The sequence below is a fragment of the Triticum aestivum genome, chromosome 5D, assembly GCF_018294505.1.
Source record: "Triticum aestivum cultivar Chinese Spring chromosome 5D, IWGSC CS RefSeq v2.1, whole genome shotgun sequence".
NCBI lineage: Eukaryota > Viridiplantae > Streptophyta > Magnoliopsida > Poales > Poaceae > Triticum > Triticum aestivum.
In genome coordinates this window covers 456267814-456270550 of record NC_057808.1, presented here as the reverse complement: position 1 = coordinate 456270550, position 2737 = coordinate 456267814, and the positions used below count along the sequence as shown (strand labels likewise).

General features: G+C 50.4%; 1 protein-coding gene across 1 annotated transcript; it reads left to right on the top strand.

Annotated features, from left to right (window-relative positions):
* LOC123122718 (protein WHAT'S THIS FACTOR 9, mitochondrial-like) lies at nt 1–1589 on the top strand. Its single transcript, XM_044543046.1, has one exon. The coding sequence runs from the start codon at nt 68–70 to the stop codon at nt 1328–1330; it is 1263 nt and encodes a 420-aa protein (XP_044398981.1). The 5' UTR covers nt 1–67; the 3' UTR covers nt 1331–1589.
* The last annotated feature ends 1148 nt before the right edge of the window (nt 1590–2737 follow it).

The window sequence follows — 2737 nt, the reverse complement described above, 5'->3', positions numbered from 1 at the left end:
TCCTCCTCCTCCTCCCCACCACCGCCGCATTCCCCAACCAAAAACCCTCCCAAAACCGCCCGGAGAAATGCCGCTGCTGCCGCGCCGGCCGCCGGCGGCGCTCTACGTCCCGGTGCGGGGTCTCCTCGAGGCCCGCGTGCCGTGGGGCCGGGACCGCGCGCTGGACCACGTCGTGGAGCGGGAGCGCCACCTCGTGCCCTTCCTCCTCACCAAGGACGCGCTCCTCACGGCCGCGCCGCCGCCGCACGCCGTGCCGCTCCACGCGCTGCCCTCCACCATCCCCTTCCCCTTCCGCCCGCTCCGCTTCCTCCGCCTCTACGCCTCCGCCTTCGCGCTCTCGCCGCACCCCGTCACCGTCTCGCCCACGCACAGGCTCAGCGCGCTCCACCTCGACGAGGCGCAGGCCGTCGACGCCACCCGCGCCGACGCCGCCGACCGCCTGCTGCGCCTCCTCATGCTCGCGCCCTCCCGCGCGCTCCCGCTCCACCTCGTCGCGCGCATCCGCCTCGACCTCGGCCTCCCCTCCGACTTCCCCCGCTCGCTCCTCCCGCACTACCCGGACTACTTCGCGCTCTCCGCCGACGGCCGCCTCCTCGAGCTCGTCTGCTACCGGAAGGACCTCGCCGTGTCGGCCGTGCAGTCCTACGCGCAGCGGACCGGCGGGTACAAGATCGGCGACCCCATCGCCTTCCAGCTCTCGTTCCCCCGTGGATTTGAGCTCGACAAGAACGTTCGCAAGTGGCTGGATGAGTGGCAGAAGCTGCCATACATCTCGCCGTACGAAGATGGTTCGCACCTGGCTCCGAGGAGCGACATCACGGAGAAGAGGACTGTGGCGGTGCTGCACGAGGCGCTCAGCCTCACGGTGGGGAAGAAGATGGAGAAGGAGGTTTTGGTCAAGCTTGGGGAGGCTCTTAGGCTACCGCCGGGGTTCAGGAAGGTGCTCGCGAGGCACCCAGGTATCTTCTACCTGTCGCATAAGCTGAGGACCCAAACGGTGGTGCTCCGGGAAGCCTACCGGAGGCATATGTTGGTGGACAAGCACCCAATGATGGGGATAAGGTATCAGTTCCTGCATTTGATGCATATGGGGAGGGAGGAGGCTGGTAAAGCAAAGGGCAAGGAGAGGAAGACAGTTCGTGGCGACCAAATGATGGGAGACGAGTATGGTGCAGATGGGGAGAACGAGGATGATTACGATGATGAGGAGGATGAAGAAGAGGATGAGGAGAACATTGAAGCGGGTGTTGCTTCAGAGGACGAGGAGAGCGATGACGAGGACACAGAGAACAGGGGAGAAACTGGAGAACCGCAGCAAGCCGCTAACTGAAACAAGAAACTGCATCATAGCTGGTCTTGTGATGTTGGTGGTGATGTGCATTTGAATTGCATGAATATGCTCGGAGACCTAGCAACATAATGTACAATCAGCTTCTATAACAGGTACCAAACCTACTAGAAGATGGTGCTTATTTTTGTTTAACTAGGTTGTGAAGTAGCTGGTGATTATTAAGTGAAATCATCCTTGTTGTACCATGGTGGCTTCACATAAGTTAAATCATATATATCTTAGATTTTCGGTTAGATTACTGAAAGCATGATAGCTTATTGCCACTCTCGCATGCTCAATTAAAAAGACTGCTGATCACAATTAAAGCTGCAAATTTATCCTTCGTGTTCTGATAAGAATTTGTTCTGTCCATAGCAAATCAATTGAGGTGATCCTTTTTATAGGTTGTTTCTCAGTGAATTCTTTTATGTACCAACTTGTTGCACATGGATGCCACTCTTATCTTTATAAAATTCGAAGGATTTAAGTCAACAGGCTTGCTCCTGACTTACTAATGAGAATGATATATTGAAAGGATACCGCATAATATTAATGTACTCCCTCCGTTCCCAAATATAAGTCGTTTTAGAGATTTCAACAAGGGGACTACATACGGAGCAAAATGAGTGAATCTACGCTCTAAAGTATGTCTATATGCATCCGTATATTGTAGTCCATTTGAAACCTCTAAAAAGACTTATATTTAGAAACGGAGGGAGTACATGACAAGGTTATTCTCATTGATATCAAAGTTGAAAAATGTATCTAGTCCAAGGAAAAACTCGAATCAGGCATATACTTTCATGAGAATAAAAATGAAACCCTTCTTTTTCATCTCCGTTCGGATGTTAAAAGAATTGCTGCATTAACTGTACTAGTATAAACTGCAAACACAGGGTAATGTTTGCAGAGTTAACCATATTATTTTGGTTATTTGGAGATACGTGAGATTACTTTTTCTGTTGACAACAGTTCTCATCTATCTGACAACAAGATATTATTTAACTATCTACACATCAGAATATCCTGATTTTAGATCGAAAGGCTCATCGCCCTGTTCCATTTACTTGAAATGAAACAACTGTCTATGTTATACAGCACAGCATGATACAGGCCGTAAAGGTTGGAATGTAAATAGAATCCAGGACAAATAAGGAGGACAGAACGCTAGAAGGATAAGAACATCAAACATCAGCTTGAGTGCCATATCCTGGGAATTACTACTTCGGGGGTTCCGGAGCCAGTACCAGAACAGTCTTTCGCTTCTTCACACAGAGCCAAACCATCAAAATATATTTAATAATGGCCATTTTGTTTTCATGAAGCCTGAGAAAATGTTTTGTTGATGAAGACCTTAATAAGCTTGTAGGTTCCTGAGATTCTGCTTTCTTACTGTCTGAATTGCTA